Genomic DNA, 16,564 nt, shown 5'->3' on the forward strand with positions numbered 1-16,564 from the left:
AAACTTCCTTTAACAATTGAAGTTAAAATACCTTTCTTCTGTTGGCACAAAACCATTAAACTCCTTTTCTGCCTTATTTATGATTATGCCAAAGTATATGCGTAGAAGTGTGATATCAAGATACATATTTTATTAAAGTAACAATGGATAGATCTTATCTCGTATTACTCGTTAAGGGAGTAGTGGACTTTTTGCGCAGTGTAGCCAGTTCTCGGGGCTCCCTCATAAGTATGCTATGCTTTGGGGCTGCATATCAAGATTTCTCACATTGATTTGTCAAAGCAATGCCCTGCTCCTTGTGCTCCTTTTTCCTTTATTTGCCGCTGCTGTCATGACAATTTGGTTTGCAAATGCCAAGACACCCCCACATCACCCAGCCGTAATCTTTGGTGGTCGATTTTTCCTGTTGCTGCCAGACAGACTGGCAATTGTCGGAAAATATCTTTTCCTCTCCGATTATGCTTTGCACTCCACGTTTGACATGTGCCGCTCACATGGCCAATGCTTTTGTCTTAAGCCCTGGCAGTTACGCTTTCAGATTTAGTCCAATTTGTGCTGGTTAAGCACTGCAGCCCCGTTCCAGAATTTAAGCTGTAAAGTGCTCTTCATCGGCATTAGCTATCCCGTTTGCAATTCACAATGCACAACAATTTATACCAGTAGTCACAGTCAGTTACGACAAATTGAAATGCAAAACCCTGTACTCGCTTCGTTGGTCAGTGAAAAAGTGGGAAACGGGCGGCGTTGTCAGCTCCATTGTGCAGCAAGCTTATCATGATAATGAAGTCATATCCGTTTCGCGCTCCCCCAAATGCTGCTCTCAATGGTGTCTACATAACTCATTGTCCTCCTACATCTACTTGCTCCACCACCCACTCCCAGCCCATTCATAATTTGCCCACCGACGTCTGTTATACTTCAACGTCTAACCCTTTTTTCGCCGCCTAAGATGGTCTTTGTGCGCAGGAAGGAAACAAATGTCTGGCAGACAACCTTCTCGTGCCCCGAATGACTTTCAATATATCAGCGTTCTATGGAAATGGTGACAACTTCCGAGAGCAGAACAACCCCTTACACCTGGCGGCGTAAAAGTGCTCGAAATCCGGTGACAATGACCAGGATTCGCAGGTCAGGAAGGGGCCAAAAGAAGTGACGAAGGTCCCATTAGGTTCGAGTCTGCAGAATTAAAGCTGAGCCAAGGGGTTGAACATTTAAATATAATTGCTTCTAAAAACTTAAAATGCGGTTTTTTGCAGGTCCAAGAATAGACTAATATCAATACATAATATATAATAATAATATATAATAATATAGCATATATATATGTTCCATATAAATTAAGACACATTGAAAGAAATGCACAAGTGAAAGAATATATGATCAAATTATATAAGAATTCCTGGGGTATATGTTATTTGGAGTTTTTTGCGTTTCTTATATATTTCTCTTTAATAGGGACTTAATATCTCATTCGTGAGCTTCTTTTGGCAGTGTGCCCCAAAGTATGCTAAGCAACGTGTTAGCTTGGCACATTCAAATTTCAGCCCATGCTTCATTTGTCAACTGCGGTGGAGCAGCTCTAGCCCATGGACTAGAGTTGGCCAATGGAATCCGGAGCAGAAGCTACGTAATTGATGAAGCCGCCCGATCCGGACACTGACTAAGCACTGGCCACTGTCCGCAGAGTGGCCATATGTTTCTGCGAGTCTGCGGCTTGGTCCGAATGGCCAGCTGTTGCATATTCGGGGCCGAAACAACACTGAAACAAAGAAAGAGCACCAGCCGAATCGAATTCAAATCCCTTGGGTAATTGAGTCACGTAAATCAGTTGCAGCGGCCGGCAGTCAACAAAACCCGAAATCGCATTACAAGAGAAAGTGCTGAAGAAGGTGGGTCCAAATGGGGGGCTGCTACTGGGAGGAGCTAAAAGCACGCCAAAAGCGCACGTGACACGTGGCCCACAAGCACATATCCCGGCAAACATGGTCTTACAAACGCTGACAACCGCAGTGACAGTCGGCCACCAGCCCCCCTAAAAACGGCCCCATGGCCGTCCCCACCCGCCCACTGTCCTTCAACCGCCAAACCCCCACCCCCCCAACCATTCCAGTGGTCTAAGCCCGCGAAAAACTTTGTTATGTAAAGCGTTGACAGCTCAACGACGATGACAACAACGTACCGCAGCGCAAAAACAGAAACGCTGCGAAATGCACGAAAAAAAAGAAGGAAAAATAATTGAAAAAGAGATTTTCATATAATTGGTAGTACCCCGCAACCCTCGACAGTTGCACGTTCCTGGCGGTTACTCGCGTCAAAAGTTTACTTTGAGTTTATGTTTAGCGGAAATTAAATTTATTTATGTCAGTGATGGGACGACGAACGTGGACGGGCTTCACTTTGAATGACGCTCACTAATCAGCTTAATTGCGCTCGGTTTGACGATTTGACAGGGCAGGCGGTCTCCTAAATTCCCAAGTGCCGGAGTCCTGAATCCCGCTGGCCAAGTCCTGCAAAACATCGCTGCCATGGCAATGGCCACGAATAAACTTTGCTTACAGCTTAATATTATTTCGCGAATTTACGCTAAAGAGAAACGTGAAAAGCGGTGGAAAGTTGCCATAAGCCTGGATTTTGTTTAACGAAAACTATGTTACAGGTAACTGATAGTTATGAAGCTTAAAAAAATGTAGCATACAAAAGGAATGGTTACTTTTTTTTCACAACTGGAATACCTGTTGGATGTGCTAGTATCTACTCGCTGCTTCGATAACAATTACTCATTAACCAAATATTAAATTTCATTTTTCACCGGATTGGAGCTCCGCCCATGGGAGTCTCGCGTCTAAGGTAAACTTTTTACCCGGGATTATGACTGGCCGAATGACTGGTTTTCTACTGCCATTGTTGGTGCTGTTATCCTCGGTGTTATACCGCCGGCCGAAGTGGGTACTATAATAACAGCTGTCAGCCGGCATGTCCTGGCCTTTGCTTAAGTCCCACCAAACCCCAGCCGCCCCGCAAGTCCGCAATTATTTTGCCATAAGAAAATGTCAGTAAAGTTTCGCAAACGCGCACAGTCCTCCAGTTTTCTACCCGATTTCCCCAACATTCCCGACTACCCAGCATGGAGCAGCTGCGTCCTGGCCGCAGCCACATAGCCGCAAAAGTGCTGCTTAGATGGAGAGAAGGAAAAGTTTGTGCGTGTGAAATTTTGCGGCCGCCAAGACCAACGAGGAGCCATCGAAATGGACGGACCCGGGACTGCAGCACGGACACTTTTGAGCCGAGTTTGCAGTGAGAGGGAGCTGGGCCAAAAGGAAAGTGAAATTAAACTTATATTGTAGCCGGGGATAAAACTTCAGCGGCGGCAAGAGCGCGAACATTAAAACCAATGACAGCAGACCAAACTGCAGCTGGGATCCGCGAGTAGCGAATGGGTGTGGAGTAAGGCGAGGTTGGAAAACTTCCACTTCCACTTCCATTTCCACTTCGCCATCCGAAATGTCAGCAAGCTCTCGGAGTTTTACACACTCGTCGACATTGAGCATAGTCTTTTATTAGCCGGCGTTGGCAGGATTCTCAGGATTCGCATCCTGACCGACAGCTGGTAAAACTTCTTCTGTTTCTTCTTTTTAGCCGGGTGTAATTCCCTCGAAATAAGATTTCTGCCACCGCTCGGCGCTCGCAATTGCAAGCTAATTAAAAATTTGTCATACTAATTAAACGCGACCCGGGGACTTGGGCTGATTCAGCGGCAACTTTGTCGTAATTATATAACCGGCTAATGCCGGACAGGCTTGTACCTGACTCTTCAGCTGCCGCTGGTAATAACTCATCTAGTAATTTTAGGCACATTTGCATTTTGTCACATTGCATTCTTTTTTGTTTTACCCCACCTGCAGTCTTTTCTTGGCTGCATTGTTACCGGAGCTCTGGGCCAAAAAACTGCTGACTAAGCCGCCAGCTAAACGGAATGAGATATGGTAGAACGTCGAGCATGTGGGGAGCTGCTCGGCGACAGAATTTTAATGAGATATCGCCAGGAGACGAGCGACAGGCGACAGCAGCAATGGGGGAATCGTGAGGAGATGGAGCCACAGAATCTGGGCCACGCCTTGATTCTGTTTCCGCTAACTCAGATCCTTCTATCTTTTTAGGTTGATTAGTTGTAGGAGGCTGACTTGTAAGGATTAGCTTTTCACTGCAATTGGGACTAGTAAGCAGGAGATTGCGCTCAAATACATATGATACTTAACTGGTTTTAAGACTGAACAATCCCAAATTGGTTTGATGGGATTAACTTTAGCTAGTCGACAGCGCAACAAATTTATCGTAATTTTGTAAAGCCCAAACTTACAGAGCATCTTAAAACTAAGTACCATTGTGTAGTAAGCAAGTAATTTAATAGAATCACTTTCATAAAATTTGCACTTTGCTTGCAAGAGCATCCGAACTTCTTGGCCCGACTAAGCCAGGTAAAACTAAACCTTCTGCCAACTTTTTTTACCCTGCACATTTACTGGCAGCAATTTCGCTTGTTAATGAAATTTGCATTTTGCTACGTGCGACACACCAAAAAAAAAAAGAAGTAGCGAACTTTCCGGCTTGCTTTTCGGTGATGTGCTATAAATTAGAAAATCAAGCATTTTATGCTAATGCCGACGCCCACACTTAGCCAAGCCAGACAACACCCACCCACCACCCACACACACACCGCTGCTAAAACAACAAAAAGAGCAACAACAACTTGACAAGTTTTTGCCACTTTGCATTTTACCCATTTTCGATTTGCTTCACTTTCGCCGCAACTCCCGGAATTTTTGTGCAACTTCAGCTGGGACAAAATGTTGGGCAACTATTGGAGCAAATGAAATTACTCATACGCTACATATTCAATTTTGATAAAAACTAGCAAAACGATTCGCCAAACGCATTGTAAAAGCAAAGGAAAATCGCTGAAAAGGACCGGTCGGAAGATGGAGAAAACTAAGCTGATTACCGAAAGAGAAAATCAAATGAAAACTTGTCGAAATAAATTTCATTGCTGTCTCAAGTGTGCGGGTGGAAAACCGAGTTGGGAAACGGAAGAGATGCCACCAACGGTGACGCAGATAACCGATGGATGGGTGGGTGGTGGTGCAAATCCACATTGATTTCTTTATTGCACTTTTATTTGATTGTGCTCGCATGAAATTACGCATACGCCATGTTGAGACAAGGCAAACTCTCATCAACGTTATCGGTGGTCGGAATCGGGAAGGAGCAGTGGAACAGTTGCCATCGGCAACAACAATCAGGCAACACTTACCAGCGACAGATAGAGACATGCCCGTAAAGATGTGGGCACAGAGAACTTTCTGGGGGGCATACACTCAGCGAAACATATATATAGAGTTGGAAAACAAATCCTAAATGCAATGCACTATAGTCTTGTAATAACATTCTATCTAGTTCGTTGCGAAGATTGTATCCATAAAATTGGTACCATTCTATACTTCGAAAACAAGGTTATCTCATTTTCTTAGGCATAGTTAAGTTTTTCTCAAGTGTACAGGCTAAATGTCTAAAACGTAAATGTGTCACGTAAATGGAGCGTAAATTTCAATAAAAATCATTTCAATTCCGTTGAAGCCCGAAAAGTGCCGTAACTGCTTGCCGCAACCCTACGCTCCTTTTACTATCCATTTTCCATCCTAGAGCCGTAAAACTCCCCCACCTTCACTATCAATTACCACGTAGCCGGATAAAGTGGCTTGGGGGCCCGAAGTAAAAAAAAAAAAAATGTAAGCATTATGTCCTTCCGCTCAAGGGAAATTGAATTTTTTCGCTACTGGTTTTTATGTGCCACTCACCTGGCCTTGCGGTGCAGCATCTCGGCCAGCGTGGGATTGTCCCTGCTCACATCCGGCGCATTGTCCACAATCACATGCGAGTACTCATCGCTAAGCAGGTGCTTTTGCAGATCCGCATAGCGATCGTGTGGTGTGGGCTTCCTCGTGGATGTGCTCCTTGATGTGCCGGGTCCGGCTGCTCCGCCCGAAGCTCCGGCAGCCGCATCCTGACCACTGGTCGCCCCGCCACTCTGGCTCGCCCCCGCCTGCGTGGATGCCTCCTTGGAGCCCGAGGCGTTGCTGGAATAAAAGCAAAATGAAAGCGAGAGTACCTCTGTTAAAAAGGAGCTGCATAAAAGTGAGTTAAATGTACAAGAAAAACAAAAACAAAAATAACAGGGCAAAAAATTGCCATAATTTGCGGAGACCCAAAAGCCGGGTGCTCTTGACAATGGTCCGGGTGGCTCTCGTTGCTAATTGCAACTGCCAAGTGCCCCACTGCCTTTTAGTGGCAGCCATCGAGCTACACTGAACTGAAGCAGCCTAGACAGCTAAGTGCCCCCTGGCCAGGCTCCCAAAGACACGCACTTGCTGCCGGTAAGCTGGAAACTTTGTCAGCCAGGATTTTAGTTGCGTTTACCTAAGACGAACACACCCACATCCACATCCACATCCACATCCACATCCAGATCCCCATCCACACCCACAAGCTTAGACACACATGGGACTCTTCACTCGACTGCAATAAACTGAAATTGCAGGCACTTCAAGGGGGCGAAACCGCAACCCATACAAGTTGGAACAGTGGCGACACCTAGGGGACATGCCTCTAATATCAGGTAAATACAGCAAACTTTGGCGAACATTATTTGCAGAAGTTTCTTTAGACAATCTGAACAAAGACGGGGAGACAAATTTCTTTACAATTTATAAGTTTGCTTTCTCTGACATATAAATTGCATTTTAGTCCATTCAAATGCGGTTTAGATGACAGAAATTCGTATTCATTTAGTATTCACATTTCTCTCAAAGTTTGCACACCATTTTGCCAGCCTATTCCACTGTGCTTGTGCTGGTAATCAGCAGCCGTTTAGACAGCGCCTGCTTCAGACAAAAAGAGTGCTTGAAAAATGAATTAAAGTTTTTGAATTTGTTGCATCCATTTTCCTAGCCTTGACTCTTAATAGCTCTCGGCGAAATGCTTGAGATCTAACCTGGCCTGGCCGGGTGCCCCGTTTCCGGCCCATTTTCCATCTCCACCTCGTTAGCATATGTATGTACCGGGAAACCGAGAATTATGCACCAGTTGTGTGACCATTAAGCCAAATGACAGCACTCGTGTGCACAGGCTGTGGGGAGTGCACATCATTAGGCCAGAATTTTGAAATTTGAGTTTTACGTAAATTGTCGTTTTCTGAAAATACTTATATATATTTTTTTAATTGTGCAAGTATCCCAAGTTTTTGGGGCGAAAGTCTTTTGTCTGTCGGTCTGTCTGTCGGCGCCTTGCCTTATCCGTCAAGCAGACAGGTGTGTTGCATACAAACCTACACGCACACACACACACACACACATGTTTGCCGGGTGAGAATGCAAAACTTTTTCAATTAACAGTTGCCAGAGAATGTCTGGGCCGAGACAGCAGATAGGCCAACAGCCGAGAAGCTGTCAACATTTGCCATTTTCCCCATCTCGGATGAGACAATATCTGGGCGACAAAGAGCCTTTTCCACGGCTCGGGGGCTTATTAAGAATTTTCCAGCGCAATGAGCCTGTGCGGATTTCGCGCGTTTCGCGCATTTTATTGGCAGCCGCATAATGCCACTTTATGTGCTAATAAGTATTTAAGTCGCCCCTTGTGCAACCACTTGCAGGAAGAGGGTCCTCATATTTATGGCTTTCGCTCAAAATGGCTTGCGCTATGGGGGATATGCCTCTAAAAGGGTAGTGGTGGTAACCCTCTTTGTTTTCGACTGAACTGATCGATGTGGCGTGCACTTAATTACACTTTGGCAATAGCGAAACTTTGCTCATTAAAGTGGCACGTGGTGTGCGTAACGCTGGCCACATAAGCTGGCCATGTGCTGCGGTTAATTAACCAGTCAACTGCAACTGTAATGGCAATAGACGGCCCTGCAACAAATGCAGCGACAACGCGCAGCCACAGGATCATAGGTGATAGGTGAAAGTTTATGCAAGTCGAAAGCTGTGACACTGTCAGGGGTTAATGGATGGATTTAAGGGAGACCTAATTGGATTTCAGTGCGGCATTTCCGCCTGCCTTCCATGGAAAATGCCATCTTGTCTAGTTCATGGATATAACTATAACTTGTTACGTTCAAATTGCTCAGAGTTCCTTATATATATCTAAAATCTAATCATATTAGAATCCAATAAAGATTACGAAATCGTTTAAGTTAATAGTTAAGTTAAGTTAAATCCTAACACATTTTTATTTGATTTAATCCAATTAAAAAGTATTAGAAGAAACGAATTAAAATCTCTGTCAGCTACAGCAACTTTAATTAAAAGGGTTAAGAAAAGCCCGAAGATAAAAAGAAAACAAGAAAAATAGAATAAAGATTGATAACAGCCCAAAAAATGAGAATCATCACTGAAAATGAATTTTCCCTCTGCTTCGTGGACGGCAAACACCATTTGCAGCATTGCCAAGTTGCTGCCTCAGTTTTCAGTTTTTAATGAAATAATTAAAAAATTATAAGGCTGATGGGCGAAGGGAAGTGGGGAGGGGGGAGGGACGAGACAGGAAATCAGGAAGCGGAGCGGCTTCCTCCACGGGCTTTTCGGAGCGTCTGAAGACGGAGACGGGCAAAACATTTGATGCTTAAATAGAATTTATTACGCTTCACAGCCGCGTTGCACGACTCAGTGCATGGAGGCATCATAATTTTGCATTTACCCTGGCGCATAAGTAGATAGCAAGGAGCTTCAAGCCCGGCGTTTCTGGCCGCCCTGATGCTGCCGATCTTTCGGGGAAGAGGTATCCCTCAGACGCAGCGAATACGAAGGAACGGTTTCCGAAGGCATCCATTTTACGGGCTGGTGGCAGGCGGCTTATGAATTAATTAAATATTTACTGGCTAAACATTGGCGTTTTATGTTGCCGGAGAGGGAGCGGTAGCGAAAGCTTGAACGGAACAGAACGAAACAAAACCGAAGCAGCACGGGATGCGCGATGCGAACCGGAGTCGTTTACTGCACCTGAGAGGAAGTGGAAGTCCTGGGAGCTGGGAAGGATGGTCTTAACAGTTTCCCTTGCGCCTTGCTGCGTCATTTTGATGTTTTATTACTCGACTTCCGCCAGCCACAGCAAAATGGCGGCGGACCCTTCTAGTCCACCCACTTTCGCCCACCGCACGCAACGCAAAAAGTGGCCAGCATGAAAAAATGAAGTGTTCAAAGGTAAAGCGACTCGGCCCCGTCCGTCTGTATATATTCTCCATGGCAAAGGCATTAACATGGCGCTCCTGTGCTTGTTCCGCTTTCTTGTATTCCTTGTAGTTCCCAAGAAGTTGGCCCTGCCTCGGGTTTATGTTTTGTAGCAAATTACGTTTTAATGCCGGGGCCAACCAAGTTTTATTGCAACTTTTGTTGCATTTCAGCTAAATTGAATTATGTACCCTGCCGTGTTCAGTCGCCCCGAGGGAACAGTGGGGTGTTTGAGTCAGAGTCAATGGCCCGACCCCGTTTGCGATTTGTGCATAATTTTTAATCCCCCGGAATGGCCAGCGGTGGCCCGTTTGCTTTGGCCAGTCTGGGGAATACTAAGTTTCAACACGCTGCTTTTTGCTACCTGGGAGTTTGAAATGAAAAAGAAGGAAACGAATCGAACTAGGGGTATATGGTTTATGGTCTTGCCGCATTCTAAAATATTGCAATGATAACAATTTTCTGCCAGACGACTTACTTTCCACTTACCTAATAGCAAACTTTGAGTACTGTACAAACAAGAAATCCCATCTTGCATGCTCCCCCCATGTTTCAAGCTCTGATAACTGATAACAGAATTCCAGCTACCTTATGCATGCACTAATGCCTCATTAATTCAATGAGGGTCAGTTTTCATTACAATACTCGCAGGAAATCATTACAACATCCTAGCTTGCCATCCATCCAAGCCCACATTCCAAGCGAACTCGAAAGGTATCCGCTGATTAATGACGGGACTGGAGCAATAGATGAGTCAGATTTCGTGTACAAGACGGACACCGGGAATGCGGACTTACCTCTTCTGCAGGAATTTGCGCTTGAACTCGTGCAGCATTCCACCGCCACCCGTGCCACCATCGTAGTCGTTGCCCAGTCGGATCTTTTGGTGCTGTTGCTGAAGGAGGTGGCGATTGGCCACACCGAAGTCCATCTGCACATCGACGATAAGCAGAAGGGTGAGCAGGACGAGGGTGGCACCCAGACTGATGACCAGTCGCTCCTTTAATTTCATAGTACGCAGGACGGCCATGATGGGATTGGTGTTGCAACTGTTGTTGCTTGCAGCAGAAATGGCTTTTTGCTGGCCGCCTTTTGGTGGTGCGGCGGTCTCCTGGTGTTTTCTATTGATCGATCCAAAGCTGCGCAGTCTGGTCAGCCAGCCAAGATTGCGGCCGTTGATCTCGGCAGGAGTTGAGCTATCGTTGGAGGATTTTGGAACAACCTCTGCAGTTTGAGTCTGTGGATCTTGTGAAGCGGTGCGACTGGTGCGCACTATGCGGCGCCTGATCACAACACGGCGTCGTGGCGCTGCCTCCTCTTCCTCCGGTTCCGAGTCTGGATATAGCACTCGATCCGGCGGCAGCTCCTCCTGCTCCGCTGAGTACTCAGCCTCAACTGGAGCTCTCCCGCCAATGGGCCCTTCGACGTTCCCCCTCCGCCAATTGGCTACGCCTATTCGTTCAGCTGATAACTGGCCGTTAAAGGGGCTATCGTAAACGTCGATATCAGCAGTCGATTGTTGTTGCTGCTGCTGTTGCTGTTGCTGTTGCTGTTGCTGATGCGGCTCTTGCTGCAACTGCAATTGCTGGCGATATCGAAAGCGCTGAAGGCGCTGTGCCAACGGCGTCGATTGAGCTGCCGCTGCGACCGCCGGTCGATAGCTGCAAAAAAAAAAGCGGGAAATTTCATTAAAAACCAATGCGAATTCAAGGGTGCCGGCTGGTGCGATGTGTAGTTCTGGTGATAGGCAATCAAATTTCTATTAAGTTTTCATGACTTGAAGGGTCGAAAAGGGAATACAAAGAAGTCACAAGTGAAATGCCAGCAAATCCTATCCGCCAATAGCACTAAAGCAAAGGAGATACGTTTTATTTTGGGAACAACTTTTTATGAAAAATAAGCATATAAATAAATGCTTTATATATGCATCCAATAAAAACATTACAGTCACAGGAGAGTAACAAAATAACAAAGGTTATAAAATATTTATTTTGCTAATAAAACAAATTTATTTGGTGTAAATGTAAAATGTAGTGGAATAACCTTCTTAAAGTTTCGACCATTTTCTAAAAATCAACAGTGTGCACTAGATTGTGATAGCCACAATAAAAAATTTACCAACATCTGCAAAAATGACGCTAAATAAAAGATCAATTATCAACGAATAATATATTATTTTCGCTTTGCCAATTTGAAATGATATCACGAATTGATTTTTCATTAAAACCATTTATTTCTTTAATTTCAATGACTAAATTTGCATTTTTCAAGGTCCCCATCGTATTGATATTGTTTATTTTGGTGATAAGCTCTGTATTTATTTTCAATTGGCTAATTCATAACACCCACTCCACATATCAGTTGGTCTATCCCTAACCATATCAAGCTTCAAAAATATGACCCTATGGCCATTTTGCAGTTCGTATTTTGTGTCTGGTTATTCATAAAGCGGCGTCACGGCATCCGCCATGTTGACTGCCACCGGAAATGCGACAGCAGCCATTTTTTTTTTTTCGCCGGCCACCGTTATCGCTGCTCTAGCGTGTTGTTGCTATTGCCAGTGCTTTTTGTCGGTGCCATCAAGTTGCTGTAGTTTTTGTAGTTCCATTTTATTGTCTCCATTTTTATTGTTCATGTTTTTGCTGGCCCGTGTAGCATGAAGCATATTTTGCAGGCAGCCAGCTCGTGGCGGGTTTCAGTCGGAATTTGAATTGTAACTACAACAGGAAGAGTTGGTCGGTGCCAGGATCTGGATCTGGAATAGAACCTGCAAAGTGGCCGTTGTCTGTTTGGCCGTCGGGTGGTGGTAAGCTAACGAAGCTTGTTGCTGCCTTGTTTTCTGCCCACATGCAAAGTCAACACGGCCCTGGTCGTTCGACAACCGAAAATTGTGGGCAAAATGTTGAATTGCCCGGGGCAACAAATGCCGTAACTGCATTAAATGTGACCAAAATATTCCAGTCCTCCACATCCACTCGAAAAAAAATAGGGCTTAAGTGGAAAGTAAACCAAGAAATTGTCAAGGTATCAAACAGAATTTTCCTTCGCCTATAAAAGCTAATTTTAAAACATCATAAAAGTTTACAATTGGTCTGTACACATTTGTGTTTAAAATACTTTAATTTTCGTAAAGTGTATGCTTGTTGCTGAAAGCAAAATATTGGCTACATTTGGTTTAATTTCAGTTTCAATATTTTCTTGAGTGCATTACTGTATGGCCTGCAAATTGAATGCGAAACCCTTTGATTGACAGGCCTACCGATTTGTTGCTGACGTAACTCGGCTCACAAATTAAACGTCAAAATCGTTGGCAAAAATGCTGATTACAAGCAGGTCTGATAGAAATAAAATGACAGAGGCGGCACTAAATTGGCAAACAAAGAACGGCCGAAAATGGCTGCGAAGAAGCAGCAGCAGGATCGCAGTGCCATGTCAATCAAATCACATATCATGCCAATTTTCTATGCAGGCTCGCCCCCAAAGAGCTCTGTACAGCAGTATGAGATCCTGGCAATTGCTCATATCCATGACGAGATGATTTGACAGTTGCAGAGTGGGCGTGGCCAAGGGGTTAAGGCCAGACAAGAGCGGAAGGGTTTTTAGGGGTCATGGATTGGTGGGTTTAGGTACATGAAGTACGTGTACAAGGAACTCAGCTGAAGAGACTTGGCCTGGCAACACAATGGCACATCTCTCGCCGTCACCAGCGCGTTGGCAACATCAATGGGCAGTCAAATGCAAAGCACATACGTAATCCCAGGAAAAGTGGGTGGGTGCTGACGGTGGACTGATGGGCTGGAGGGCTAGAGGACTGGAGGACTGGAGAAGCGTCATCCACACGAGTTTTCCCTATCAGCCAGCCGGTGAGGGCGATAAGCGCTGTGGCAGTGACATGCCAAGTGCGAGTGTGAGTTCGAGTTCGAGTGCGAGTGGAGCGAACACAGTTAACAGCAATTGCTGTCGTCGCATTTTGTTGTCGCTTGATAAAACTGCTGCGTTGCATTAAATTAAACTCATGCGGTGTATTTAAATGCCGCATCGTCGAGGGTCGAGGCTCTGGAGTCAACTAAGAGTCGAGTAAAAATAGCAACAGCAAAAGCAACACCAATCGTTTTAATGCAATTGCTGACAGCAGCAACAACATCGCCAGTGAGTGACAGCAATTTCCTTTCCAATTTGCGCTTTGTTTTTATTAATCAGACATATAGCCGCGCAAGTAAAAAAAAAATGCAAAAAAGAAAATAGTTAAGAAAGCGAAATGAGGCGAGATGTACTTAAATGAGCTGGGGGCAATAAAGTGCAAAACAATTTAGAGCACAATATCGCGTTGTGTTGAGAGAGGGATATGTTAATATTCCGCAAAATTAATCATTTCACTACCAAAGGAGGGGCTCATAAGAAAATATCGTGAAAAGTTGCTATGGCCTTCCTAATCGATCTATCCAATCAATTTCAATTATAAGCTTTTCCAATATGAAGTAACATATTGTGAACAATACAAAGAGTACAAAACACTCCGACAATCGACCCCAAAAATCAATCTTAAACCGAATTGGAGCACTCTGAGTTAAACTGGGTTATCGTATCGCAATGCAATAAATCAAACTCCCTTTCAATCAAACTTGACAAATGCCTTTCCGCTACCTTTCTCCAGCTCAATTAGCCTTCGCCGGTCAACGAACTGCATTCCGTGGACTCTTGCTCTGTACTTGATATTATATAGTAGTCGTGCCGCACTTGAATCGCAGCTGCGAGACCCCCACTTTATCCAGTTTCCCCCCCCCCCCCCCATTTGCTCTGCATGATTGCACTGCAGTGGAGGGGATACCCTTGTAATTTTGTTGTTAACAAATGCAATGCGTAACCCGCTTGAAACTCAGCTCGATTCGAATCAAATCAGCGATTGTGCAACAGCTTGAAGTGACACGCTCAGTGCATCCACATCCACATCCACATCTATATCTATATCCACCCTGTTGCCCCGCGTGACTTGGCCACGCATCGATGGCAGTCGAGAATTCCACTGTCCGGGATACGAATCCGAATCCGAATCCGATTCCGTTGGCGATAGCGATGGCGGTGCCGATGCCACAAAAGACCCGACTTATTGATCGATTTGTTGCCACACTATTTGAGCGGTTTGCACTTGAGCTGCTTACAACTACTGTTGCCATTACGGAGCCGCCACCTTATCGACCCAATCGAACGGCCAATCAATCGCGATGCCATTCGATATGCAAATATGCCACAAAAGACCCGACTTATTGATCGATTTGTTGCCACACTATTTGAGCGGTTTGCACTTGAGCTGCTTACAACTACTGTTGCCATTACGGAGCCGCCACCTTATCGACCCAATCGAACGGCCAATCAATCGCGATGCCATTCGATATGCAAATGGTGGCCAAACTGTTACAGCCATCGTTTTGCCAATTCGATCGAGTCGAGTGGAGGAGTGTCAAGGTTAGTTTGGCTTACACGTTTGGCTCATTTACATGGCTCCCTTCTTCTCCGTATGACCATTGAAGCATCCGCTAAACTTCAGCAAATTGCGGCGGGTGCAAGGGTTTGGAAAATGGAAAATAGAAAAGCTAAACGCAGTTTGGGTTAGTTGCCTTTCTGGCTATTTCTTCACCTCTCTGTTCTCTATCACATTCCCTGTGCTTTGGGCCCTTTGTCAATTTACCTTTGGCTCTGCAAACTTTCGCGCTGCTCCGTCTGAAAGTCCAAATCCCACTGGTCGTCTCGGGAAAATCCTTCTTCTTGCACCAGGTGATTCAATGGCAGCGATTTCTCAGCAGATTTGCCCCAGGTCATTTCATTACCAAAGTCAACAGAAGTGTCCTGCTGCTGGTGCTGCTGCCACTGCTCCTGCTGCAGCTTCTCGTTGCTGTTAATAAAATTTTCCAGCTGGCTCGTCGACTTCCAGTTTTTGTGCTCCGATGGAGTCCGGCTCATTGCCAATTCAAATGCACTCTGATGGCAGCCATTGTGCGATGTCCTGGGAATTACCAATGCCGTTGCCCTTGTAGAAGCCGGTGCATAGGGACTTGAGCCCAGCACGTTATGGTCCTGGCCATTGTATTGTCTCACTGCCGATTGATTCGCAGTCATTGGCAATTGATTTATGCCCAGAGCGTAATCATCGAAGCTCTTGGAGTTGGGCAGGCCCATCTGGCTGCCCATCTTGCTCCCAAGCCCCATTCCCATACCATTACCAATCCCGTCATCCTGGCTGCTGGCCCTCTGGAGCGAAAAGCTGCTCTGGCTGCGGCTCCTCTGACGAGCTTCCTTTTTTTTGGCCAACTCAGCCGACGAGGGGGCGAAGAGGTTCCGGATGCTGGCATTCCGTTGCCTTAAGTCCACTTCGCTGCCGCCTGACTTAACCTGGTTTGATGGAGAGACGCGTAATTGTAAATGGAAAGCTCTTGCCCAATTTCGTGTTCATGCTCAAGCAAGGGGCAATCTTTCGGGGTTAGTAGAATCGAACGGGGGGTAACGGGCAGATCAATTGTTATCTCACGGATAGTGCCAAACCAACAATAATTTAAGCCATCAACGGAACACAACTCAACGCAATTCAACTCAATGGAACTCAAGTAAAAACCAAACTCGTAGTAAAAACTCCCGGGCAGAGAGGACAATGCCCGGTCAACTCGGCGCCCTTTCATAATCGGATGAAAACATTTGTGGAGTGCTACTTACACTCGTCCTCGAGGCAAGTGACATTGAATGAGGCGAACTCAAGGAGGCCAACTAGGAGACTTTTCCTCTTCCAGCCGAGGTTCAGGTCATCAAGTGGATGTGGAACACAGAACCTAGCAGAGTTTGCTCTGCCGCTTTTTCTCGCTTATCCTTACGGCGAGTGTATCTCAAAGCTGGATGAATCTATTCGGTGAAGTGTGTGTGTGTGTGTGGAAAGTGCAGGATCCACAGATAGCCAGAATAAGAGTGAGAGAGGGAGCATCAAAATTTCAAAATCGTTAGACAGATTAGCATAAGCGGATAATTCCAGAAAAACACAGCAATGGCAACGACAACAACAGAAGCAAAGAGGCAGAAAAAATCGTTTTGGAATCCAAAGAGAAACGTACAGCATGTGTGAAGCGTTTAAGTGCTGATGTCGGTCTATGCTGGCGGGGGAGGGAGCAGGTTGCAGCTTTTGGGTTTAGGAAAACTCTGGGTGGGAAAACTCAGGCCAAAAACGAAAGCTCTTCTCCGGCACTTCTTCCAGCTGAGTGGAGACTGCAAAAAAAAAAAAAAGGAAATGCAAAGGAAAATCC

The 16,564-nt window shown here is 45.4% G+C and overlaps 1 protein-coding gene across 6 annotated transcripts in view; it reads right to left on the bottom strand.

The window, feature by feature from the left end:
• CG31145 (uncharacterized protein) overlaps window positions 1-16,564 on the bottom strand; it is a 63,909-nt gene that overhangs the window by 10,768 nt on the left and 36,577 nt on the right. For 3 of the 6 annotated variants that reach the window (NM_001369999.1, NM_001144629.3, NM_001144630.2), the window contains exons 6-9: window positions 15,987-16,169; window positions 14,968-15,668; window positions 10,079-10,942; window positions 5,853-6,131 (exon numbers count right to left, since the gene is read on the bottom strand). In NM_001369999.1, coding sequence (NP_001356923.1) covers window positions 5,853-6,131; window positions 10,079-10,942; window positions 14,968-15,668; window positions 15,987-16,010 — 1,868 coding nt within the window. In that variant the 5' untranslated portion in view covers window positions 16,011-16,169. The remainder of the gene's footprint in view (window positions 1-5,852; window positions 6,132-10,078; window positions 10,943-14,967; window positions 15,669-15,986; window positions 16,170-16,564) is intronic. The other 3 variants (NM_001144631.2, NM_170079.4, NM_176547.3) reach the window with 1 other exon arrangement.

The sequence above is a fragment of the Drosophila melanogaster genome, chromosome 3R (assembly GCF_000001215.4).
Source record: "Drosophila melanogaster chromosome 3R".
Taxonomy (NCBI): domain Eukaryota; kingdom Metazoa; phylum Arthropoda; class Insecta; order Diptera; family Drosophilidae; genus Drosophila; species Drosophila melanogaster.